At 43.9% G+C, this 26104-nt stretch overlaps 1 protein-coding gene across 1 annotated transcript in view; it reads right to left on the bottom strand.

Moving 5' to 3' along the window:
• The window catches only part of LOC120926967 (protein argonaute-1), a 193802-nt gene that overhangs the window by 109498 nt on the left and 58200 nt on the right, over positions 1–26104 (bottom strand). Inside the window, exons 2-3 of the mRNA XM_040337319.1 lie at positions 15492–15675; positions 10041–10161 (exon numbers count right to left, since the gene is read on the bottom strand). Of these exons, the coding sequence (XP_040193253.1) occupies positions 10041–10161; positions 15492–15675 (305 nt within the window). The remainder of the gene's footprint in view (positions 1–10040; positions 10162–15491; positions 15676–26104) is intronic.

The raw sequence follows: 26104 nt of genomic DNA, 5'->3' as shown, positions 1-26104 counted from the left end.
TGAGGGTGGATAAAATAGAGATGATGGAAAGGTTGATTCATCAGGCTAATGACAACTCTGAAAAATTTAGACACATTTGGAGATGTTGGACATTATATAGGACCCCCACTACTCATAACTCAACATAGGTTCCCGCCTAATGATTCAAATTCCTTTTATAGCTAGATCTTTTTCTCTGACCGAGGTCTTTCTGGTAAAAAAGCTATAGACATACTTTTTATCTTGCACTGCTCTGTCTTTCAACTCCTTTCATATTCTTTTAACCCCCTTGGTAGTGCACGAATGCGTGCACCTGCGGAGTGTGAAATAAAATCATAATTTCATTGGGAGGATTTGAAGCCTCTGGGAAAAGAATTTCTTAATTATAGGTAGGCCCGAGGTTTCTATTACCTGGGACTCGTTTTTGAGCAGAAGGTTAAAAACATTTAGGTTGTTGACCAGATGTTTGCGTTATTGAACTTCTCCTTGTTCCTATCCCCCCTCTCCAGTATTCAGCTAATGTTTCTGAAGGGGGTATACGGGACGGGGAATTGCTCCTCATAGTCTCTGTTTATTTAGTTAAATGTCTGCAACTAGGATATATGTGTAAGGATAGAGCGATGAGAGCTATTTTATCATTTAAACGTTATATTCACTAGTTTACTTAATTAGGATGGGTATTAGATAAATGAGACCCTTATTGGTGTTCCTTCTTTATATGCAAATATACCTTCGGTACAGAAGACATGTGTTGGGGACGGGTTACGATCTGTTGTTCTTCATTTGGCCTTTGTACACATGTAAGGTTTATATGATATTCTTTGCCAACTTTATTTGTGTCATATTAACCACTTACTTATGTAATGCATATCTGAATGTATTGACATTAACTTTCAATAAAAACTTTTCTGGAAATACTAATACCATTCTCTTAAAGGAATCTACTCTGCAAACCGCAAGTATCTGGTTTATCAAATATTAACCTCAAATAACCTGCATGCAGATTATACAGATTTACAAGGCATCTTATAATAGTAATTGCACAACCTGCTCTTGAAGTATTTCCTATGTTAGTAATATTAATTTGGATATACAGCTACACCATAGTTTAACCTCTGTGCTTTCTAAAGACTTTCCTGTTTACTTATTTGCCTATGAGGGAATAGGCTAAGCACAGAACAATGTCAATACACTTGAGGATGTGATGATTTGATCCCTAAACTTTCTACACAATATAGAGAGTGACCAAGGGTATCATAGCTGAGAAGCCTCTGCTACAAAGGATCCATACCATATACATATAGATTGCAGGGTCGTTACAATTGTCTCCTACTGGAAATGTAGAAAGCGCTGCTGAAGTGGATAAATGGAAATATGCAGATAGGCATCTTGAATGTTTATGGGTGCCAAGTATTCCCCTGGACTTAGAGAGATTTTAACGGACTTTAAAATTCCCAAATTATGCATGAAATTTGCAAGGTATTTGTTTAAGGATTTTAGGTCCAGGATATGACAAATACTCCCATGCAAGGGAAGCATTGTTACTATGAGATTGAGTGTTGTGTGTGCCTTCAGAGAATATTTACTTGAGGGTATTTTCCTGTGGATTACTCATGGAGTAGGGTGCGAAAATAAAAAATACTGCAGCTAACTACATTCATTAAAGCAAAAAAATAAATGTGAAGCGCTACCTCTTTAAAATTGATAAACTTAGTTCAATAATATGAACATATAATCATAAATTAATAATAGTGGCCCTAGTGGGAGTGTTGAATATAGCACCTAATGGTATTACAAATACAAATACAATGTAACCAGTGACTTCTAGTGGACAAAGGAAATATAACACATGATATGTCAAGAAAAAGTACATATCTTCTGTAAATAAATTGCTATCCTCATGCAATCCAGCGGTAAATACTAGTAAATGAGTGACTTGACACCAAGTGGACCCCTCAACAGTCACACTATGCGCTCACCTCCCAAAGCGGCCCCCAATTAGGCCAAGTAGCACCTTCCCTTTTGGGGTCTCAATTCAGTATCTCTTAAGCTCCCAATGGTGAAATCCTGCAAGTGTGGTCTCTCATACGTGATGGTAACATAAGGATAAAGAAGGAACTAGCATAGTGTAATACTGTAAAATTAAATTTATTTAAAACACATGCAACTATTCCTCTCACATCCACTCACTAGCCCTGGTGCATACAGATGATGAATTCAAAAAAATAGAGATCCTGGCGTCACAAAATCTTCCACAAGTCCTCGGCCTTGCTGCCCTCATGGGTGATCCTGTACTTCCGATGAGATGATGTAACCAGCCCCGCCGCCTGAGGGACCCCAGGGACAGATCTGTATTGGTTTGAACTCATCACCTGTATGCACCAGGGCTAGTGCATTCCTAAATGTGAGTGGAATAGTTGCACGTGTTTTAAATAAATTTGGTTTTACAGTATTACACTATGCTAGTTCCTTCTTTATCCTTATGTTGCTATCACATATAAGAGACCACACTTGCAGGAGTCCACTGTTGGGTGGTTAAGAGATACTGTAATGAGACCCGAAAGGGGAAGGCGCTACTTGGCCTAATTGGGGGCTGCTTTGGGAGGTGAGCGCATATTGTCAAGTCACTCACTTACTAGTATTCCCACTGGATTGCATGAGCATAGCAATTTACTCACAGAAGATATCACTGAATATATGTACATTTTCTTGACATATCATGTGTTATATTTCCTTTGTCCACTAGAGGTCACTGGTTACACACATTGTATTTGTGTTATTTGTAATACCACTAGGCGCTATATTTAACACTCCCACTAGGGGCACTATTATACATTTATGATTATATGTTCATATTATTGAAGTAAGTTTATCAATTTTAAAGAGGTAGCGCTTCACATTTATTTTTTTTGCTTTATTTTGGTCTGCTAAAAACAGTTGGTGTTAAGCAGCAACCTCTTGAACTTTGATACGCACAGTTCTGTTTTATGCTAGGAAATTAATTCTGTTAAAATGGAAGAGTGCCTCTGCTCCGGATATTCAACTGTTGTATCGTATGGTAAATAAGGTTATCACCATCTTTAAAACGCATTTATATGGGAAGGGCCTGTCTGAAAAAGTTTGCCAAGATTTGGCAACCCTGGCTTGATATTGCAAACTCCTTTTGGAGGGACACCCCGCTCGCCCAGCCATAGCGGGCTATTGTCCTGAGTTGAGCAGATGTGTCTGTGGGGTGCTAGGTGGACGGGTAGTTGGTTCGTTGTGTTTTGGATCTGGTTGGGGGTGTGGGTGGGCGGTGAGGTGAGACTGGTTGTGTGCTTGTGTGTATGGGTGTGTGCTAAAATAAGACTGTGACTGTTATGTGGCTCTAAGGCCTATTCTGCTATGACTTAATGTGGTGGGGCCCTAGTTGGTCCACTTCGACTACCCTGTCCCACTTGTTGTGTTTTTTGAATTTCCTCTGTTGAGGAAATTAGGTTTCAAGTAGTCTTAGGATATCATTTTACCCTGCTATAATAATATTCTGCTGTACTGATTTATGCACGTGATGTAACCATTTGTATGCCTATGGATAATTGTTAATGCAGAAAATCACTAAACATACTTTAAAAAAAAAAAAGCAGCAACCTCTCACATTTTAAATATATAGCACTTATTTTTATAGTAGCGCAGACGTACATTTCTTTAAATTTTGTAACTACATTCATCGCACAATCTGCCAAGCAACATTACAAGGCCAGTGTGGGGGTCTGGTATGGTTCCCATGTTTTTTCAAAAGTTGCACTGATCTGGATGCTCTGCTTCTATCAGTCAGTGAGGAGTTGACTGAAAAGATGATTGGCAAAAGCTTGGCTGACTCTGCCCCCTAGTATCCCTATATAACCCCACCCACTTTGTAATGCTCCAATTTTGTTAGCCAGCAATTAAGAGATCACGGAGAAGAGCGGGGAGGAACCTGTGGCCTTTACTGGACTCCAAGATCTGGAAATAATAGCTACCTCAATTCCTCTTCTCTATTGCACAGAACACAGAAATTGATTCATACGCCATGGGACATTCCAGAGCAATAATTATGGGGGGTGAAACACAATAACAGAACCCCACTGGGACTGTATAGGCAGTAAGTAACAGGGTAGAAGAAGTATAAAAGTGATAAAAGTTTTATTTAGAAAAATGATAAAACATTGATATACATCAAAAGCAATAAAGAATAACCATACAAAATTCTTTATACAGTACTCTGGGCTCATTAGGGAAACCCAAGATAGGTCTCATGTGTGTAGGGACCAAACCAGAAATGGGGTTCACCCAGCGATTTTCAACACGTTTTGGAATATGATATGAAGACCTTCATCAGGCAAGATGAGGACAAAGTACAATCGTAGTGTATGGCTATGTTACAGAAGATAGCGATATGTCCCATAGATATGTGCCCCCTCACATTGATGACCACTGATGGACTGCCACAAGCGAGAAAAATGGGGGGGTGGGGGATTGGTGGTGGACCCAAATATCGATGGCGTGGGTTGGAAAACTGGTAAACATTTTGGTTCCAGACCCAGTCACTTGTGTCCACACAAGTTCATCTACAATTGATTGGCTTTCCTGCTCTTCTGTGATACTTGTGAGCTGCAGTTCCCCTGATTCAGGCATAGTCTGCTAGGGTGTTTTCCTACCCATGCCATCGGTACAACACCACCACTCCCCCCCTCTCTTCTCGCTAGCAGCAGCCCATCAGTGGCCATCAATGTGAGGGGGCACATATCTATGGGACATATCGCTATCTTCTGTAACATACACTACGATTGTACTATGTCCTCACCTTCCCCGATGAAGGAATTCATATTATATTCCAAAACATGTTGGCAATTGCTTGGGTAAACCCCACCTCTGGTTTGGTCCCTACACACATGAGACCTACCTCAGGTTTCCCTAATGAGCCCAGAGTACTCTATATCAAATATTGTATGGTTATTCTTTATTGCTTTTAATGCATATTTGTGATCTACAGTATATCAATGTTTCAACTTTTTCCGAATAAAACTTCTGTTACTTTTATACTTCTACTACTCTGTAACTTACTGCCTATAAAGTCTTGATGTGGCAGTCAGTCTTCTGACTTTTACTATACTAAGCTATATTCTTCTATTCATTCTAATTAAGGGGGTGCAATAAAACAGCTAAGCAGCAGCAACAGGCCTACAGGAAAAAACAAGAACGGTCAATAGACCCAAACAAACTGTTAACAGTAGAAGCACCATGTTGCTGGAGCAATCAACAGCAGAAACTCAACAGCCGCCTAGTAACCATTGGTTTGAAAGTAACCTGGAAAACGAATGGAGGAGTATGAACACTAGGTGCTTTAAAGGCCCCAGAACCCAACCTCAATGGGAGAATGAACTCAGGCAGGGAAAAAGGGATTTGTTCTCAGACGGCAAAAGCCCAGGGAGAAAAAGGCAAAAAATTACCACCCAGCCAGGTGGAGCCGAGAGAGGAAACCCAAGGGGGACCTTTCAGAAGGGAATTGGGAGAAAGCGGTAAGATCCTAAGGGAGGCATGTCATGCCTGATCCAAACCTCCAGGGGGAGCAAAAAACGAAATGTTGAGCTGTCTGAAAGGACATAGCAGGAAAAGAATAGATGTTCCCAAAGGATATAAAAAAAAAACTCAAGAGAGCAAGAAGAAAACCAACTTCCAGGCTACCCTGTCTCCAAATGGAAGAAGGAGTATCAAAAGGAAAAATTACTGCTATTTTTGGGAAGAGAAAGAAGGAGAAGCCACTTATGGGGATCCCCCAGAAAGGCAAACATTTTATTTGGAAAGATAGGACTCAGCTTGGCCATGAGGTCTTGCAGGATTCTCAGCAGATGACAAGGAAGAGCCCTCTTTAGTAGAAAGCTGCACAGGAGGTGCAAGGCCTCAAAAAATAAAGAGAAGATGTACAAGGTCAACCAGGACCTACATTGTAAAAATTGAAATGCTGTATGCAGCGCCCAGCAGGAAGGTATATAAAATGAGGACAGGGTACAGAACTTAGGATGAGGTCCCCTATCAGACCACTAGGTGGAACTGTGTTACCAGAGACTACAGTGCAGGAGGAATTTAATCTGCCTGAATGAAGCATCTAATACAACAGAAAGAATGTGCCACCATAATGAAAATATGGCAAGTAGGGGTATCTGCAATTAATTTGACAAGGCCGATGCCCAGCCGGAGGCTAAAGAAGAAAGCCGAGCAAGGTAGGCAAGAGTTGAAGCTCCTACAGACCGCAGGTGGAGAAAAAAGGGAAATCCTGGGAACAAGGAGATATCAACCTTTTATAATACAGAATAGGAAAAGATGTCACCAAGGACAACGGTCATGACCTAAGGAAGGGAAGGCAGAATAGTTGCCCAAGTCTGTAAATGGGTGATTTGCGAAGGGGATGGAAGGGTGAGCCAGGTATACAACAAGGCCTAATGACTGAAGCTAGGGAGGACATGCCATTGCATAACAGAATAGCACCAGCTCTACTGTAGGTTGTGGAGCTTGCCTCCTCAAGTAGAGGCAAACTGGGGACCCAAGAGCACCTATGGGCTGTCTTATAGTACAACCTCTATAAAAGAAAAAAACTATTTTAATGCAATTAAATAGTGCTGCCAGACACTTTTTTTTGTAGCACAGATCAGACATGGACAAGAATGTAGTGTGGAAAGAGGGTGCGAGTTAAGAAATTGGCACCTTAACAATAATCAGGGCAAAAAAACATGGAAGAATGTAGGCACTGCCTTAAGGAGGTATGGAGGGAAGCAGTGTCAGGCAATAAAAGCATGAAATTGGGTTTAGGAGGCTGCAATCTCTGAGGTATCCCCCGGTTGTCTTAATAGGAAAGTATCCCAATAATCCAGCACCAAATAAAGACATGGTGAAGGGGAAAAGATTCCAATCTTACAAGGCTTACAAGGATGGATGGACATAGCCCCTCAGCTTTCTTTCCCTAGAAGGGAAGAAAACCCCTGCAATAGGAGATAAAGCCTCAGCTCTACAGGAGCCTAACTACAGGGTAGACGAATGGCTGGGTCAGAGGACTTGTGGGAGCCCGACTACTGAAATGGTTTATACCAATGCATCATGTGAATGCTGGTATGTATAAGCCTCCAAGGACATGGTTTGCTATGTAGGAGTTGGTAAGTCCTTAAAGCGTTTGTTACCCCAACACTTCATATTCCAAATATGTGCCTGCTGTATCATGTACTTGTATGAGAAAGTATTCTGTTCTCTTTATATTGCTTCCTTTGTGTGAAATCCCTAGTGTTTCTGACAGTCCCTCTGTTTTCCTATTAAAAACGGGCCACACTAAGCAGAAGAGCACAATGTGGTCAGTTCTCTAGCTATGCGGGAAACTCTGTATGCTCTCATCCAATGATCAGACTTGTCCCGACATGCCCCCTTTGCACAGCCATTCACTGGGAAGCTCAGTGTGCTGCTGCTTCTCCTCCCCCAGCTCTTATGCAGCTGAGAACAGAGGGAATGCGATCAATTATAAAAAAAGGGAAAAAATATATTTATAATGTTTTTTTTTCTTATATCTATGCAAAAATGATTTGCATTTTATTTATATTTTAAACCGATTGTGTTTTTTTACAAGGTGATCATTTACAGTCACTTTTTTTTCTTCCAGGTAGGAAAGGAGATGAATACCCATAGTACTAATAAAGTCAGAATGGGGTTAAGAAAACCATGTTCTTTCCTAAGCAGTGAGTAGACATGGATAAATATAAGAGAGAAAGAGGACAGAAATCAGGATTCATTGTGCACCTCTTCTGGATGGTAGAGAAAAGAAAAGTGAAATGAAAGAAAGGTGAAATAAAAGAAAAGTGAAATGAAAGAAAAGCTCAAGACGTCTTTTCTAAATTAAGGCAAGTGTAAGTAGACTACCCCTTCCCCTCCAAAAATGGGGGCTAACCTTTAGCACGAAAAGGGCTTATTAGTAGCTACAGAGGGCTCACAGAGGAACCAAAGAATCTAGAACTATGTTGTAAAAATCTGTTTTGGCCAGACAGACCTCATGGGGAGTGCCTGAGAGAAAGCCAGAGTCAGATGAGTGGAGCTGTGTTAATATAGGACAGTGATGGCGAACCTTGGCACTCCAGATGTTTTTGGAACTACATTTCCCATGATGCTCATGCACGCTGCAGTGTAGTTGAGCATCATGGGAAATGTAGTTCCAAAACAAGTGCCAAGGTTCCCCATCACTGATATAGGATAATGCTCCAGGGCAAGTCAACAGCTATCACCCTGAGGGTGTGCTGTGTTTCTTTTACGCTGTCTGTGGAACACAAGCCATTAGACCATTTTGTCCCAGCTCTCTTGTGCCTATGATCTACCATGGTTAGTGAGGAGATTCCCAGTGGGGTACTCATGGTTCAGGAGAGAGGAATGGATGGAGTTTTGTGTGTCCAGAGAAGGAGCCACTATAACCCATGTGCTGACAAGAGTTCCTATGGCTGTGTCTTTGTAGAACATGTCTATGAGAATGCAGCAATGTACTATGTGCATTCTTAGTGGAGGAGGCAGGTGAAAGCATGTTATCTGGGAGGCATGATGCAGTTACCTCATCCTTCTGAGTAGGGTTGTCCCGATACCACTTTTTTAGGACCGAGTACAAGTACCGATACTTTTTTTCAAGTAGTCGCCGATACCGAATACCGATACTTTTTTTAAATGTGTCCCCAAATGCAGCCATGTCCTCCCCATATGCAGCCATGTCCCCCACATATGCAGCCATGTCCCTCTAGCCATGTCCCTCACATATGCAGCCATGTCCCTCTAGCCATGTCCCTCACATATGCAGCCATGTCCCTCTAGCCATGTCCCTCACATATGCAGCCATGTCCCTCACATATGCAGCAATGTCCCTCTAGCCATGTCCCTCACATATGCAGCCATGTCCCTCTAGCCATGTCCCTCACATATGCAGCCATGTCCCTCTAGCCATGTCCCTCACATATGCAGCCATGTCCCTCACATATGCAGCAATGTCCCTCTAGCCATGTCCCTCACATATGCAGCAATGTCCCTCTAGCCATGTCCCTCGATGCGGCGGCAGCGGCGGGGGGGGGAAAGTATTCTATTTAGGTATCTGGGGTATTTGCGCGAGTACGAGTACTCCCGCAAATACTCGGTATCGGTCCCGATACCGATACTGGTATCGGTATCTGGACAACCCTACTTCTGAGGCTACGTTCAATCACCAAATTCAAAACTGTTCACTGAGAAGTGTTAGAGACAAATAGCAGAAAGTGCCAAAATAAAATGAACACCACCCCAATCCTCTGCTCACTAAACCACATAGTATGCAATTACCTGTGGATAGTGTTGTTCAAAGCCAGAAACCAGAATCGGTTAGACAGGAAAACCATGTCTTACCTTATCAAGGACAATGGGCCTAGTAAGTTCCAGGCTTTGCCCATCACAGAAGAAATATCACAGAAGTCGTTTTCAGGGTCTGGGAACTATAGAATGGACCATGATCCTGGACCTGTGTAGCACTCTGCAGCTAACTTCACACACTGCAGTTCATGCCGAGGTGAGAATCCATCGCAGGATCCAGTGCCTGAGGCAAATATTACAGGCCAGCCCCATACAGTGGGGTCTGGGTACAGTTCCTGAGGTATACACCAAATAAAACTGATCTGGAATCTGCTAGGTAGCACAAAACAATAAGCAAACAGATGTTGATAGAAGATTCAGATGATAAAAACTTCAATGGTTTAAAAAGAAAAAAGTACTTCTCCAGAGAAGAACAGGTCCATCATCTAAGTACAATAGAAAAAAATGGAACCTCACGGAGTAGGCTGGGTTATATGAGGGGTGGCACTAGAAAAAGTTTTTGCTAGTGTCCAATCATCTGAAGATTGCAGAAGTCCTCAACTGTATTATTAAGATAACCTACCTGAAATGCCGACTACCTGAAGAGTGTGCTGAAAAAGTTTTATATAATGCAATGTATCTTGTGCATTTTGGTTTGAACAAGTCCTAAATACTGCACCAACCCACCCGAGACTCAAAATGTATTTTACCCTTTCGTGACCAATCGGCAGTGCTGTAACTGTATAAATGTTCTTCTTTCCATCATAAACTGGTTTTCGGTCACCAAAGATCTGGGGCTTGAAGTGCTGGACCATGTATTCCACAACTTCCCTAAATGATGACAAATACAAAAAAAAAAAAAAAAAAGTGTTACAAATTTAAAAGTTGGAAAAATTGAAAACAAACAGAAATTTGAAAATGACCCCTCGCAGTGAGGCTGTGCCAAATCAAAGGAACACCACACATCAGACTACGACTCACAACAAATATACGCCAGGAGACCAGCTTCAGATATCACAATCAATATATCTGTATAAATGACTGAAGGAGGGGGCATATGTAACCTCCACTGATCATTTCCAGTGCAAGTAGATTGCTTGCAACAATAACAGCACTTAAAGAGGCAAAACAAGAGGAGGGGAGCACCCAAATTCAGCAGCCAAAAACAGATGCAGATATCAAAAATATATAGCATAGTATCTCTCTTTCTCCTATCCTGTATTCACCAAATGTTTGTTAAGCCTCATCTAAGGACAAGCCATGGGGATATCATCATTACACAGCTCTGGGAGGTGAGGTGGCTTTACCTTACATAGGGGCAAGTGGGTCTGACTTTACTAGCGAACCCAAAAATGACTGTATAACCTGTTGTAAGGTATCCTTACATATGGATGAGGCTTAACCACCATTTGGTGAATACAGGATAGGACTACTATCAGTAAGAGAGATAATATGCTATATATTTTTAATATCTACACCTGTTTTCGGTGGTTAAAAACAGTGCCCCCTCCTTCAGTCATTTATACACATATATTGATTGCGATATCTGAAGCTGGTCTCCTGGCGTAGATGTGTTGTGAGTAGTAGTCTGATGTTTGGTGTTCCCTTGATTTGATTTAAGGTCTGTCAGCACCTACCCAGTATGTCCTGAGGAAGCTACAAAATTACAAAACGTGTTGTCAAGAAATGTGTGGATGAGTGGTTGGATCATAATTTGTTTTACAAATTATATATATACTGAATTACTTATTTACTTAGGATTCTAACCTTCACAATTATTGTATTGGGTATCTGTTGACCTTGTCTAATAATAGGGTGTTGTTTAAGTGCTTTATGTAATTTTAATTTATTTGTTAATAACCTTTTATTAATTATTTTGCCTCACGATATGCCCACAAAGTCAGCCTTTTTTTGGGGGATATACTCTCAATCCTTACATCTACTTTTTATGTAGATTCTACACAGCGTCCCAACTGTTTTGGAATAGGGGTTATACACTTAGGGCATATCGTGAGTGCTAGCTTTCACATTTCCTTGTGTATTGAACCAAACTGTCAAGTCATCAAATGGCTGGTGTCATAACTGATTGCAAGCGCAGTAACATGGCAACTGCAGATCAAACAAGAGTCTAAAATGGCTATCTTTTTTGCTGTAAAGGGTGTAGTTCCGCTTTCAGTAAACATTTTTTAAAAGCCTAGTGGGACCTCTTTAACCACTTGTCCACCGTGCCTAGTTTGGCACTTCTCTCCTTCATGTACAATAGGGAATAAAATGGCGGTCATTGCAACTTTATTTCTCGCACGGTATTTGCGCAATAATTTTTCAAACGCCTTTTTTGGGAAAAAAAACTGTTTCACGAATTAAAAAATATCAAAACAGCAAAGTTAGCACAATTTTTTTGTATAATGTGAAAGATGATGTTGCGCCCAGTAAATAGATACCTAACATGTCACGCTTTAAAATTGCGCACACTCATGGAATGGCGCCAAACTTCGGTACTTAAAAATCTCCATAGGTGACGCTTGAACATTTTTTACTGGTTACTTTTTTCGAGTTACAGAGGAGGTCTAGTGCTAGAATTGTTGCACACGCTTTAACGCACGCAACGATACGTTTGACCGGCGTTTACATATGTTGGCGGGACTTGCATGCGTGTTCGCTTCTGCGCGCGAGATAACGGGGACAGGGGCATTTTAAAAAAAAAAACATTTTTAAATTTTATTTTACTTAATTTTTTTTATTTTTACACTTTTTTTTTATCACTTTTATTTCTATTACAAGGAATGTAAACATCCCTTGTAATAGGAATCAGTGTGACAGGTCCTCTTTATGGAGAGATGTGGGGTCAATCAGACCCCACATCTCTCCTCCAGGCTTCCAAGCATGAAATCGGTGAAAAAAAAATCACAGATCACATGCAGACAGCCGCGATTGCGGCTTTGTTTACTTCCGGGTACCGGGCCTCAGACGGTCATAGAGATGACTGGTGACCATCTGGTCACCAGTCATCTCTATGCTTTCCAGGCAGCGCCGACCGATTCGCTCTCCGGGCCCCCGATGGCTCGGGAGAGCCCGGAGAAGCACCGGATGGCAGCGGGAGGGGGGGGGGTGACGTCCCCTCCTATAAGTACGATCAAGCAGCGGAAACGATTTGATCGTTCTTATCGTGCACAGAATCGGCGGCTGAAGACGGTGATATCTGAATGATGCCTGTAGCTGCAGGCATCATTCAGATATCACCGCACAAAGTCGAGGACATCATATGACGTCCTCCGGTGCACAAGTGGTTAAAGCACATGTTGCTCTTTCTGAACACGTTACATGTTATACCCATATTTAGGGTGTAACATGTAACACGATCAGCATCAGACCTCTTTCCCCCCTCCTTGTGGCAGTGAGCCGGGGATCTTCACTCCATACTCGCTGCCACAATTCAAAGAGAGCGTGGGCCGTGTGGGGCTTTGCCCACAGATCCCTGCGCATTAATAAACTACTGGCTGTCAGCTTGTAGCTCTCAAACTACCACAGTGCTTTTGAGCACTGTGGTAGTTCATCAATTCTGTAATTGTGAAACTGCCTGCCAGTACGATGTACGGGCAGACAGCTTACACTGACAGTCTGCAGGAGACCTGCATGGCATCAGCGATCCGCTGATCGCTGGTGCAAATCTTTCTAGGCTCCTGAAACAAAAAATAGTACATGCACATTTTACCTGCAAAAAAATTAGGGCTGTTACTGATCAAAATTTTTGTGTTCGATTAATCGTTTTTTTTTTTATCGATTAATCGACTATTTTCGATTAATTATAACGCACATACAGATCCAACTACTTTTAGCTGATCTCCTCCTTGCAGGCTGATTCCCAGTGCAGCTACCAACCACTGGAAAAATGGATAGCAGGATACAAAAAACACACAAAGGCAGCACTCGATGGGAATAGCATTAAAACTTTTATAGTCTTCAAGTAGGTAACAAAATAAATATTGCACTGGAGATAAAATCGATGTAGCTACATTAACTGTAAAAATGGTGCGAGTAATACCAAATGGTAGCAAAAGCAGTCATAAAAACATGTAGCTAAGTATGATACTGGTATAAAAATGTGTACAACGATGCCACTTCTGAATCCAGATGAGGAGAAGTTAACATCAGTCCGTCGGCATGTAGAGGTCCCGTGAAGGGAACTATCACAACTCCCAGTGGATGGCTGTAGAATCCCAGGTTGATAGAGGGAAGTGTAACAGCCCTTGCGTGTGGCAGATAGTAAGGTCCCGCAGACATGCAGATACGAAGGCACAGCAAAGGCGCCCTCAGATGGACATGGCAAGCCCCGCCGGGGTCCGTGATGTCACCGGATCTCCGACGGAACTCCCTGAAGGCCCAGAAGCCGGCGGAGAGCTGAGTACCAATCAAAATCATTTTGATCGATCAAAAAAATTAAAGATTATTCGATGAATTAATAGTTAATTTCCACAGCCCTGATAAAAATGTGCATTTATAATTTTTTGCTAAAAGGTGAACGTATCCTTTAATGAACATGTAATCCTTACAATGTGGGGGTGATTAAAATACGTTTTTGCTGCAATTCCCACCTGGAGTTTGGGGGGTGTAGACGTGACATCCCACTATGTCCTTTGCATCTCTGCATATTCTCTTTCCTAATCTATTTCTGTCTCTCTTTCTGTCTCATTCTCCATGTCTGTCTTTCTCTCTCTCTCACCCCCCCACCGCCAACCATAAGGACTCCAGAAATCACAAAGCAGAAGCCCCATCACATCCTCTAACATGCAGCACACATTTTGGCTCTCCAGTTCGGATTACACAGACACAGAAGGGTTGATTTACTAAAACTGGAGTGCAATATCTGGTGTAGCTCTGCAAAGGTACCATTTTTTAACTGAAGTTAAAAGCTGATTGGTTTCTATGCAGAGTTGCACCAGATTTTGCACTCTCGAGTTTTAATAAATCAACCCCACAGAGTAGCAGAGACACATCCCATTCTCACAGCTCAACAGGAACGCTACAGCAGATCTCCTCTCTCCTGTCACTCAAAACAGAAGGGGGGGGGCATCCCCATTTTTTTCCTGGTGTTGGCTTTAGGCCCCTTTCACACTGGGGCTAGAGGTGCGCTATACTGTCGAAATTGCAGTGTAATTGCGGCGGTATTCGGCCGCTAGCGGTGCGGTTTAAACCCTCGCTAGCGGCTGAAAAGGGGTCAATACCGCCCACAATGCGCCTCTGCAGAGGCGTATTGCCAGCGATATTACCGTGGTGTTCCATTGTTTTCAATGGGAAGGAGCGGTGTGTTCACCGCTCCAAAGATGCTGCTGGCATTACTTTTGGAGTGGTCCAGCCAGCGCATCACCTCAGTGTAAAAGCCCACGTGCTTTCACATTAAGACTAAGGCAGAAGTTTTTAGGCAGTATTTAGGCACTATTTTTATCGCTAAACCGCCTGAAAAACTCCTCAGTGTGAAGAGGGTCTAACTCTGTTTAGAACACTAGGGAGGATTGCTGCTGACAGGGAGTGCGGACAGATGTCAAACTAAGCTCAAATGCTTTCTACTGCTGATCTTTATTCAACTTACAGATACATTTTTTTTTTACGTTTTCAGGTTAAACAAAACTTTAACAATGGGTTTATTTTATTAATTTATTACAATTCATTACATTTTTAATTCAAATGCTCCTTGGTTCTGAAAAATGTAGTGTAATTTTAAGATAAAGGCTCGGTTCACACTGCCATGACTTGGGAATCCACTTCTGAGACCCCAAGTTGTGTGACGTGTGAAATTCCATGTTAGACAATGAGAGCCGTCTTAATTAGCACTATTGAAGTCGCTCCGACTTTAGAAAAGGTTCCTGAACTACTTCAAGGTGACTTCTGGGCCCATAGACTTTAATGGAAGTCGCCTCCAAGGCCGATCCTCATCTATATTGATTTGATTTAGATCCAACATTACCGGAAGATTACCCAGGCATTTCTTGAAAGTAATTTCAAAATCTCTTAAAAGTCGCATCAAGTAGTACTGAAGTCGCCAGCAAATCGCCTGGCAAAGTCACACTTTCCAGTTGCGGCAATGTGCACCGAGCCTTAAACAAAGCCACTTCTGTGGAATGGTGACTTTGTAATGTGTACTAAACAAAGTAACTATGCATTACCTGTTGACACGCCGGGGACATTTATCTGGCTTGATATCAACCTCATAGTGGTAGACGTCAATCTTGGGAATGTCGACTTCAAAGTAGTTGGCAAGAAGTTTTATTGGCTTCCCGACTGTGCCAATTCCAGGTCGTCGGGGGGCTTGGAACACTTGCTGTAAGGGTGGAACATACCCAGTTTGGGCTGCCATGTGAAAAAGAAAAGAGAAATTACTAACAAAGCTACAGAAAACATTGAAATCTTTTTCTCTGTCCTAACTAATATAAATACTTGGGAATCCAGGTTCACTCACATCTTAGAAAAATTTAATTCCTAAAAGAGTAAATCCACTTTTGTTGAGAAAAAAAAACATTCCCCTCTGGATACTGTACCTACATTACGGCAGGGTTTGACAAATTTGCTTGGAATCTAGGAGCCAGCTAAAAAGGTTAGGAGCCAAAAAACGCACCCCGTCCCGCCGAGCTTGCGCGCAGAAAAGAACGCATATGTAAATAGCGCCTGCATATGTAAACGGTATTCAAACCACACATGTGAGGTATCGCCGCGATTGGTAGAGCAAGAGCAATAATTATAGCCGTAGACCTCCTCTGTAACTTAAAACATGTAACCTGTAGAATTTTTTAAACACTGCCTATGGAGATTTTAAAGGGTAAAAGTTTGTCGCCATTCCACAAGCGGACGCAATTTTGAAGCGTGACATGTTGGGTATCAATTTACTCGGCGTAACATTATCTTTCACAATATAAAAAAAATTGGGCTAACTTTACTGTTGTCTTATTTTTTAATTAAAAAAAGTGTATTTTTCCCCAAAAAAGTGCGCTTGTAAGACCGCTGCGCAAATATGGTGTGACAGAAAGTATTGCAACAACCGCCATTTTATTTTCTAGGGTGTTATAATAAAAAATATATAGAATGTTTGGGGGTTCTAATTAGAGGGAAGGATATGGCAGTGAAAAATAGGATTTTTTGTACTCACCGTAAAATCCTTTTCTCTGAAGTCCATGGACGGACACAGCTCCTTAAATCTTGACAAGTGGGTTATGTTCCCTGTTTACAGGAGAGGACTAGGCAGAAACATGTTAAATAGTTAAATACATGTTACATTAACAGAGTTGAACAGCCCCGCCCAGGGGGCGGTCCCTCCAGACATAACCCTCCTCACTGCAGCTTGCAGCCTCAGTTCGTAACAAGCAGTACAAACCTAAAAAGGAGGGGTGGGAGCTGTGTCCGTCCATGGACTTCAGAGAAAAGGATTTTACGGTGAGTACAAAAAATCCTATTTTCTCTTATCGTCCATGGACGGACACAGCTCCTTAAATCTTGACAAGTGGGACGTCCCCAAGCAGTGTCAAAAAACGAGGGGTGGGAAATATATCAGTAAAAACAATTTTAACTTCACCCCAAAACAAGCAGAGCTCCTCAACGGAGGAGGTGCAACTTTAAACAGCCGCCGGCAAAAACTAGCGGCTGAAAAAAACATCATAAGATGCACTCACAGCAACCATGTAAATTCTGGAAAAAGCGTGAACGGACGAGCAAATCGCCGCCTCGCACACCTGTGAGACCGACGCATGATGTCGGGAAAAAAAAAAAAAAAACCCAGGAAGCACCAATTGCCCTGGTCGAAAGTGCCGTGACCGGAAAGGGGGGCCCGCCCTTAGGAGCATAGGCCTGTATGACGGCCTGCCCGATCCACCGAGAAATGGTGGTCGACGAGACCGCCAGGCCCTTTTGTGGACCAGACACCGACACAAAAGAGAGTCAGAAGCTCCGAAATGGAGCCGTAGTAGGCTGGTATACCCGCAAAGCGCGTACCACGCCTAAAGTATGAAAGGCCGAAACCTCCTTCGGAAGAAGGGAAGGTCGCGGGCGCACCATCACCTAATCCTTATGGGGGATCAAGCATGGCGGCTTGCAAGACAAGACCGCCAACTCAGAAACCCCTCTAACAGAGGTAAAGGCCACTAAAGGGGCCACCTTCTGAGATAGTGTCAAGAGAAAATCTCTCTGATGTTTCCAAAAGGAAGGTTCCTGAAGAACCGAGAGCACCAGAGTCAAAACTCATGGGGGAAGAGATGGGCCAAGAGGGGAAAGTATATGACAAACCCCTTGCACACAAAAAAAGGGGACCCACCAGGGAACGGGCCGCAAAAAGGCCACTAAAAGAACACAGCCAAGGCTGAAATCTGCCCCCAAACGGTGCTTTAAGCAATTTTTAGATCCAATCCAAGCTTTAAAAACAGCAGGACCCTGGACATTGAAAGTACGCCCGTGGACGTCACTCCATCCCTTCGCACCAAGAGAGGTGCGACGGTAGATCCTCCGGAAGAAGACTACGGTGCCCTGTTGAGATGACCGAGTCAGACAGACCCTGGTCACCTAAAGTCTGGCTTCCAATAACCATGTTAAGCAAGTCAGTGACTGTACAACAGGAGGAAGTATGGGACCTTGAGACAGGAACCTCCTGCCCTGGCAATCGCCAGGGTGCCTCCGCTACCAGGCGCCCGATATCAGCGTACCAAGGACGCCGAGATTAATCTGGAGCGATTAGAATCATCGGGATCTCCTCAGCATCCACTCTGTGGAGCGGCCAAGGAAGCAACTACCATGGAGGAATGGCAAAAAATCACCGATACAGACAACACAGGGCCACCAGCGCGACTGACGCGTCTGTACAAGATCACTAGACCTGGCCACTAACTGACACCCTTGCGGCGGAGACAAGCTGCCAGGAGATCCATGCCATGTGAGGCTCACCTCCTGCAAGGGAGCCGAAACACCCCAAGCACAAAGACCAGTCGCCCTGGTCCAGCATCTGGCGACTCCAGTAGTCTGCCTGCCGGCATACCTGATGGTAGACTAAAGCCACGGCCGTGGCGTTGTCCGGCTGAAACCAGATTGGTCGACCACAAGGAGAAGCATAGCCTGATCGCCTAAAATAGTAGGACAATGAACAGTAGACAGCACCTGGTATTCCCAGGCGGTCTTCCACCAGGCACTAGCCAGGCCCGACCCTGGGTAGCTACCGAGACCAGACACATTCAAGGAGGTGTGGTCATAGGTCCACGCAAGTCCAGCAACTCAGGGCCGACTGGACCCCCCGGTTTTGTGAACCTCCAGGTTCACAACCCGTGAGCTGGCATTCGTCGTAAACACCGACCACTGGAAGGAAGGAACAACTTCCCGGACCGAAGAGTCGGGAATCTCTGTCACCAACTCAGAGAGACTCTGACTAGGTGGCGCACAGGAATCTAATGATTTCAGAGACAAGAGATTTTTACCACCTGGACAGTAGTTCCACTGGAAAACCAGGGTGTGGAACTGGGCATACAGTACCACCTTGAAGGAGGCTACCCACAGACCCTGAACCAGCAGGCGCCCGGAGAGAAGACCGATTGCGTGATGCCAATACCTTCTCCGCAGACTGAAGAGTCTGCAATTTCTCCAGGGGAAGAAGGACCTTTGCCACTGAGGAGTCTGGATCAACACTAGATACTCCTACGCTGAGTCGGAACCTAGCATGCCCATAATTTGAACCCTGGGTCGCACACATGTAGGGCAGGCTTGCTGCCACTGAGCTACACTTTCTGGCCTAAACGTTTAACATCCACCCGAATCTTCGGAGGGTCTGAATGGGAATAACCCATCCACTAGGTCGGAGACAGAAGCTGCTCTCAGAAGAAAGTCGTCAAAGTAGCCAATGAGGCAAAGCCTCGCTGTCCCAACAAAATTCAAATAAGTGCGAGCTCCTAGCTGAAAACCCATGGTGCTGACGCCAGATCAAAAGGGAGGGCCACAGGCTGACAGAGACCCTTCTCTCATCACGAAGCACAGAAAAAAACACTGTGACATGTGCAAAACGGGACATGCATGTATGCGTCCCTGATGTCCGAGGACGTCAGGACATCCCCCGGATGAAGCGCAGCTACCACCGAACAAATGGATTCCATGCGGAACTACCCGACGTTCACAAAGGTATTTAGGGCCTGAGGCCCATAGAAAACCCCAAAACTCTCGTCCTGCAGGAAAGGTAAAATTACCTTGCAGCTTAGCAAATCCCACACTGCCCAAGGCAGACCGACGTGCCGGGAGGGGAAGACACAAGGACAGAACTTTGTTCTGTGGATAGGAGGAAACCCTATCTAGTACTCCGAAGAGACCACCTCGCAGACCCACTAGTCGGAGAGCAGGGAGGTTTCACTGAATTGTGAACCTGCAAGCCGCCCCTCCCACCTAGAGACAGGGAGGGAAGGCTATATACATTGGCAGGATTTGGGTGCCGGCGTGATCGGCTTATGCACCCAGGGACAGATTAGTCCCCCAGCTGGGCCTTTGACGGCCTGGGAGGGTTGCCCCTAAATAATACACACACATAGTGTGTATGTATATTATGTAGGTGTATGCACACATGTCTTTGGAGGAAACCGGAGTACCCGGAGGAAACCCACACAGACACAGGGAGCGACAATGCAAGCTCCAGGCAGATTGGCGTCAGTGTGCAGATTCGAACCAATGACTCTTTTGCTGCCAAGTAATGGAGTTAAGCACTACACCACCGTGTGCATAAAACCATTCTGAAACAGACGCCCTGGATAACAAGGGCGCAGCATTCAATGAAGCATCACAGACCTATATGAGATGAGGCCCTGGACCAGCTGGTCCGCTAGGCTAATAACCTCAGGAGAGAGTCGGTGCTCCTCCACTGTCTGGTGCAAAATGCTCACTCTGTGAGTTGTATACAGCGCTAGGGGTCAGGACTACTCCAAGATGGCCGCCGAGCGTTCAGAACGCGGCCACAGGAAAAAGGCCAGCACAATGTAAGCTGCGCCATAGCGTGGCTACGACAAAATGGGCGCCAATGGGAGTTTTCAATGTAATTGAAAAATCTCCCAAAAAATAGCGCCAGCGACCACTGAGACCCCAGTGTAGTGGCCACAATAGGCCGCAAGCCAGACCCCAGCATGGTAAACATGGAACGGGTCAGTACTTCGGATCTTCTATCAGTCAGATCCAGACAAGTAGGGGTTCCCGCCCGGCGGTGAGGGACTACAAAAGCCCTCAGTGGCTTTTCTCATTCCGCATCTCAGAAATTATCAAAGAAGGGCACAGAAGGAAAAACCTACACAGCGGTCTGATTTGTGTGATCCAAAAAAGACCGAGCCCTCAGCGGAAACCCAGCTGCACTATGCAGCTTAGGAGAGTCCCTTGCAGCAGTAAAAAGCGCACCCATAAATGCCTTATTCTGCCTTTTTTTTTTTTTTTTTTTTTTTTTAAACTAGGTACCTAGTCCATGGCTCCATAACAGAGCATTCCCCAGGGGATAACAGGGGAAGGGGGCACTCTTTTACCGCCCGCCCGCAGTCCACCCCCACCCTGGCACAAACTGTGTCCAGGACTAACAATAAAAACTCTGTGGGAATCACAGGTGCCAACACCTGCTGCCACCACCAGCATGTGGGGAAGGACCCAGATACTGACTCCAATATTTACATATAGTGTGTATTATAATATGCACACCTGTCCATACAAATAGACAAAAGCTCCTAGAGCCCTATTCAGGGCCTCTCACCCACTTGCTGCGCTGACCAGGTGTAACCAGGGGACTAGGAGGAGACTGCACAGCGCTGCCTGTGAGGAAAAGAACCGTGAGGTAACTTTTGCAGGGACCTGTGTTTAAACAGGAAAAGCCTCATAGGGCTGTTTTATTTAAGGACAAGTCACAGATACAGCATAAAAAGCAAAACCATTACAGGTGTCACCAATCAGTCAGCGTCTGCTGAAGTATAATCATAAACATCTGTGCTCATCACAGGGCTTTTTACCTCACAGGAAAGCCCAATACAAAAAAGAAAAAACACAGGCCAGATAACAGTCCCCTCAGGAAGGCCCCCTCCCCCCTGACAGCGGCAATGTTAGCAATGCAGCAAGGGAAAGGAGCAGGGAAGTAAGGGGAAGGGACCCCCGAACCCCAGGAATGCCCAGCTGTACCAACCCACCGAAGCAGGAGGGACTGTACTTACCCGTCCGAGCGAGGACTCGCTGACGCATTCCTGACAGACCTACAACCGCAATGGAGGTAGCTGTCGGCCCGGTCCACTGTGATTGAGGCAACACCACAGCTCAGTCATATGTGGACCTCGGAGCAAAGCTCACCGGCCACCTCAGGAGTCATGAGGTATGGCGTGGCAGACCAAGCCTCTTTGCAAAGGTGTGCCCACGCTTGCTGGTCGGACTGAGTAGACTACAAGGATCTATAATATCCAGCCTGTCTCTCAGCCAACAGTTGAAAGAAGATTCTTCAAGAAAAAGTAAAGTAAAATAACATAAAATTTCTCCTCAGGGCGCTGGGCCCAAAGGGAGCCATACGTCCTTCTCCTTTGCTAGGCAGAACGAAACTGAGGCTGCAAGCTGCAGTGAGGAGGGTTATGTCTGGAGGGACCGCCCCCTGGGCGGGGCTGTTCAACTCTGTTAATGTAACATGTATTTAACTATTTAACATGTTTCTGCCTAGTCCTCTCCTGTAAACAGGGAACATAACCCACTTGTCAAGATTTAAGGAGCTGTGTCCGTCCATGGACGATAAGAGAAAAACACATTAGAACTGCCGTTTCTTTGCTACTTGCAATGTAATGTAACCTGTAATGCCAACGGCCACCACATGATGGCCACTCCTAGATTCCTTCTGTGAATGCCGCAAAGCCACGGCCTAAATAACCGGCGGGCCCGCCGTGATCGTGCCCCGCGCCGGCCGGTAATTGAGGCCGTGGCTTTGCGGCCTTCTGCAGCCCTAAGCTTCCCCAGGCACCAGGTCACAATTTCTTGACGCAATTGCGACCTGGCGCCCGGATTTTGTCGAGGCCTGCATTTTGGGGAATTTGTTGCAGTTTTCTACCTTTTGTTATTCTGTCGAAATAGAGGCTTGTTTGTGTCCATATGCAAAGTGAATCTGTATGGGAGTGGTTTTACAATTATCAGCTGCACCTGCAGGGCTCGAATGAGGAAAGTGGCAGAGTCTGGATCCCTTTAGATGGTTATTGCCCTTTGGGAGACCCAAAGAGGACTTTGCATTGGACAAAATAGTGCATGTCCAATTTTGAGCACCAAAAAGCACTGTAGAGCATTACCATAGTGTGCTGCAACTCAGATGTGTTAAAGTGGATTTAGCTTAATGCATTAGTACTGCAATGGACCACACAATGAGGAAGTCATAAGGAGTGTCATAGATACTCTTACAAATTCTGCATACTAAACTAAAATTAAAAAAATTATAGGTGTTTGCATCAGATGTACTTATCAGAAACATACTCCCCTCCCACAGTGTGCTCCCTCCCTAGCCACTGTCCTTTTGGAATCTTTTATTTATATTAGGAAAATGAAGCAGGACACCTGGGTACACGCACAAACAGAAACAGGAGCCAGAAATTATGGTAGGGATAGTCCAAGACATAAGAAGTCAGCTGACTTAGTTTGCCAATCTGTGAAAAGCTGCATCTAAAAATTGTCAATTTCAGAATAATGTTGCAAACATTGCAAAGACTTTAAGTAGAACATCATCTACAGTACATAATATCATTTAAAGATTCAGAGAATCTGAAGAAATCTCTGTACACAAGGGACAAAGCCGATATGCACTATTGATGCCCATGATGCCCATGATCTTCAGGTCCTCTTCTTTATGATATTTGCAAATCCTTGCATTCTGTTTTTATGCAGATTTTACACAGCGTCCAAACTTTTTGGGAATTTTAGTTGGATCAAATATATCACTTTTGTGAGGACATTATTTTCAGGGGATTTTAACCAGCATTTAAAATCAGAAGGCACTTTAGTTATGCAAGATACATTTGATTTTTTGGTGCCCTCTAAGTTAATGATCCCAAAAGAAGACCTTTTACATCCTAGCAATAACAGTACTATGTAGTCATCCTATCAGACTGCATCATTAAACGGTTCCTGAAAAAACTCCAGTATTTTTAGTTACCCGGACAATGAGCTAAAACATTTACTGCCACCCAGATTGATGACTACACATCTCCTGCACTAGTTGTCATTGTCAGGAGATGTCACTTGTATAGATGTCTGCGGGTATTCAGCTCCCTCTGTATTTTCCCATGGATTTTAGGGTTGAATATAAAAAAAAAAAAAAAACACAGCACACCCTCTCCCCTTCATACCCCTGAGAGTTTATACATAAAATTCCTAAGGTGGGGGCAAATCTGGACCTTGGTAAAAGCCAAAAATCTGAAGCTACAACTCTCAGGCAAGCAAAGGATAATAGTGTGTTAACCCCTTTTATAGTGATAAGGACATTTAAGACACACATGTAAACTGAATTGTATATATTGTATGGAAGTAGATGTTACACATTAAACCTGTTAATATGGTCAAATCAAAAGCTACCAGAAAAAAAAGTTCTATCACTGCTATATGACAACTATGTTTATTCGAGCAGATTTACAAAAAAGCTGGCCATGGACTGTGTGCAAAATATGTGCAGTATATACCAATCATGAATGATATATGGGGCCTTCTTCTTAACAGGATGATTTTCCTGCCTGTGTCTGAAACAAATATCAACAAATGAATGTCACAATTCCTGATCTCTGTTCCCAAGCAGTTATTTAGAAAGTGCTGAACCCATAGCTTTAGGCCTCCATCACACAACCGTTTAGCCGCACACACCTGATTCCAGCAGCAAGAATTAGTGGATAGGTACTTATGAATAGCGGCGCCCACTCGGCCTGTACAAAGTATTGACAGGCTGACAGCAGTCATCACTGTTCTCATGTAGCCACACACCAAGGCCCAGATTCACAAAGCACTTACGCCGACGTATAACACGTTACGCCGACGTACGTGCAAATGTGCGCCGGTGTATGTGTGCAGCAGACACACAAACCAACATGAGCCTAAAAACAGGCTACACCCGCCGACGTAGCTTGCACACGCCGGCGTAGGGTGGGCGCACATATGGGCTGGGCGCATGGTGCTGCTCCCATTGATTAGCCATTCAAACATGCAAATTAGGGAAATACGCCGATTCACGAACGTGTGTGTGCCTGGCGCATGCTACGTGTCCAGTGCCCCCATTGTCCATTGACACAGACAGCGGGACTCGGCCCCCACCCCCTGCTCCCTCTTCACTGGCTTTGATTGACAGCACTGGGAGCCAATGGCTCCTGTGCCCCAGCAAAGACAGCGAGACCTGGAAGAGAGGGGAGAGAAGAGGGCTCAGAAAGCAAAAGGGGGGGGGGGGCAATACTGATGCCTAAACATTTTTTACCTTAAAAGCAATGAATGTATTAAAAGGTAAAAAATGTTTAGGCTTTAGAACCACTTTAAAGTGTCACTGGGTTCACACTAGTCTGGTGAAAATTGCAGCTCCGGTTTCCCGAAGAAGATAAAATTATAAAAGATAAAAATGATTCATTCAGCGGTTCCTCTCCGTTATAGTTGCGGAGGAGGGGAAGAGAATTTCTGTTCACCACGGAACACATCTGTGAATCAGATGCGTTTCCATTGAAGATTATGTGCCTGCAGTTCACACTGCACTGCCTAGAAAACGCACAAGTTTTTTGTGCAATGCAGAGTGTGGATGCAACGCACATATGTGAACTAGACCCAGAACATATTTTCAAATGTTCTGCGAATTGGATGCGGTGTAAGCCCATCCAATTTGCATATGTGTGAACCCACATTATCACAGGCAAACGCAATTTTAAGACTTAACATGTTTAGTATCTATTTACTTGATGTAACCCAATCCTTTATATTTGACCAAATAATGGCCTTGGGACATTAATGCATGGTCCTGTCCAGAGACTGAGGGAGCTTGTCCCATGCAGTCAGAACATTGAGCTGTAGATGCTTGGAATGAAACGGACAAACATCACTACCTTGAATATAGCCACCATAACACTCAGTATCCTAACGTAAAAAAAAAAAAAAAATCAGACTACAAATGCTTTTTGGAGTGCAGGGTCTGGGTATGAGAGCTTGGAAGGTCAACAAGTCTGAGATTAGGGGAACATCAACATTGGGTTTTGGATCCGTAAATGAGTTTAAAATAACATTTCAAACAAAGCATGTGCCCATGAGTTCTTTGCAGAGGTACATCACACAAACAAAATATGAATTAAAAATATTTTATTTTACATATCAAAACATTAAAAACTTGGCCTTTTTAAGTAAAAGCTGATTCACAACCATTTGCAACTGTATTTACAGATCTTGAAAATTAAATTTACATTTATCACAGAGTACCAACAGAGTAAGAAGCCCTCCTGAAGGTGTCGATATAACCCTAAGGTCAAGATTTAAAGTGCTATGTCCGCCAATGAACGAAAGAGAAAACTCGGATGCTACTAACAGGGTTACATAGTTACATAGTTATTCAGGTTGAAAAAAGACACAAGTCCATCCAGTTCAACCACAGAAAAAAAAAAATAAAAAAAAATAAACAAAGAAAATAAAAAACCCAATGCAATCCCATACACCCAACTCCATACACACAGGGTGTGTCAATGAGTCTTATTTCTATGACTCTATTAGGGAGATTTTTCATCACGTCCTGTCCCAGTGATGCCTGTACTACAAAACAGGGAGAGTGGCT

Source organism: Rana temporaria, chromosome 2 (assembly GCF_905171775.1).
Source record: "Rana temporaria chromosome 2, aRanTem1.1, whole genome shotgun sequence".
Lineage (NCBI taxonomy): Eukaryota > Metazoa > Chordata > Amphibia > Anura > Ranidae > Rana > Rana temporaria.
Note: the sequence above shows the minus strand (reverse complement) of the source record. Positions and strands in the feature narration are given on the sequence as shown.